This window comes from Galeopterus variegatus, unplaced genomic scaffold, assembly GCF_000696425.1.
Source record: "Galeopterus variegatus unplaced genomic scaffold, G_variegatus-3.0.2 Scaffold10598, whole genome shotgun sequence".
NCBI classification, from domain to species: Eukaryota; Metazoa; Chordata; class Mammalia; order Dermoptera; family Cynocephalidae; genus Galeopterus; species Galeopterus variegatus.
In genome coordinates this window covers 46829-48175 of record NW_007736709.1, presented here as the reverse complement: position 1 = coordinate 48175, position 1347 = coordinate 46829, and the positions used below count along the sequence as shown (strand labels likewise).

The window sequence follows — 1347 nt, the reverse complement described above, 5'->3', positions numbered from 1 at the left end:
AAAAAAAAAATGCCTTAAGTGTTCTTTCCCAATATAAAAGTACTCACTATTCCACTAAAGACAAAGTAATGTTTTTGAATCTAAAGGAATCAGCAACTCACGTAAGAGTTAATTATTCTAGAGAAACATGGTCAGTCTTCAGAAAGTGGGAGTAGGAAAAAAAAGAAATAATGCCATACTACTGTGCAAATCTCACATACAGGTTCCAGGCCCCGGGTAATATTTTCCAGATGTGAGTATCTTTCCTTCCTAGTTATCTCTGTCTTTAAACCAAGCTTATGTCCTGTCCAGCAAGTAAAATTCCTATAATGGGGATTAACTAACTCCCAGGCACATACAACATGTAAGAGATGAGTTCCTAAACAAGCTCTATATATGCAGGATGGCTACTGAGGATGTTATGAACAGGAAACAAAACACAACAAAAGGACAGCCTTACCAACAATGGCATTGTTTCCTCCAAGTTCTAACAAACTTCTCCCTTTAAAAAAAAACACAAACACAAACTAATGTCTGTTTCAGTATTTTCCGCACACTGCTATATGGCCTCGCGTTATAGCCCATCCCAATTACTTTTAAATTTATTCTGATTTATAAAGTAGTACAACTACTGGATCAATGTCAGATTTCCTGATTTTGGTAACTGTATCATGGTTATTTGAGAGAATGTCTGTATTCTTAGGAAACACACTGAAATATTTAGTGGTAAAGGGAGGTGTCTTCAACTTACTCCAAACAGTTCAACAATAATATGCACCAACAGTGTGTGCACATGTGTGTGTGTGATATATGCACATATGTTGCTGAAGAGAGAGAAAATAATAAAGCAAATGGAGCAAAATGTAAGCAATTTGTAAGTCTGGTTAAAGAGTGTACAGTATAGGAATTCCTTGTGTTAGTCTTGTAATTTTTCTCTAAGTTTAAAATTATATAAGAAAAAAAGAGTTAGTGTAAAATGCAACAGCCACTATAGAAAACAGTCTGGCAATACCCCCAAACACCATTAAACAGAGAGTTACATATGATCTAGCAATTCCACTTCTGGGTATATAACCAAAGTGGTGAAAGCAGGGACTTGAACAGGTATTTAGTCACTAATGTTCACAGCAGCATTATTCACAACAGTCAAAAGGTGGAAGCCACCCAAGTGTCCACAAAGAGATGAACAGATAAAGAAAATGTGGTTTATGCATACAATGGATTATGCAGCCTTAAAAAAGGAAATCCTTTCACATGCTACAATGTGGATGAACCTGGAGGACCTTATGCTAAGACAAATAAGCCAGTCACAAAAGGACGTGCTGGACAGTTAGCTTGGTTGCTTAGACCAAGGCTTTGTGACAACAA

At 36.5% G+C, this 1347-nt stretch overlaps 1 protein-coding gene across 1 annotated transcript in view; it reads right to left on the bottom strand.

The window, feature by feature from the left end:
* ALDH7A1 (aldehyde dehydrogenase 7 family, member A1) overlaps positions 1 to 1347 on the bottom strand; it is a 34922-nt gene that overhangs the window by 12335 nt on the left and 21240 nt on the right. Inside the window, exon 8 of the mRNA XM_008594342.1 lies at positions 440 to 481. Within this exon, the coding sequence (XP_008592564.1) occupies positions 440 to 481 (42 nt within the window). The remainder of the gene's footprint in view (positions 1 to 439; positions 482 to 1347) is intronic.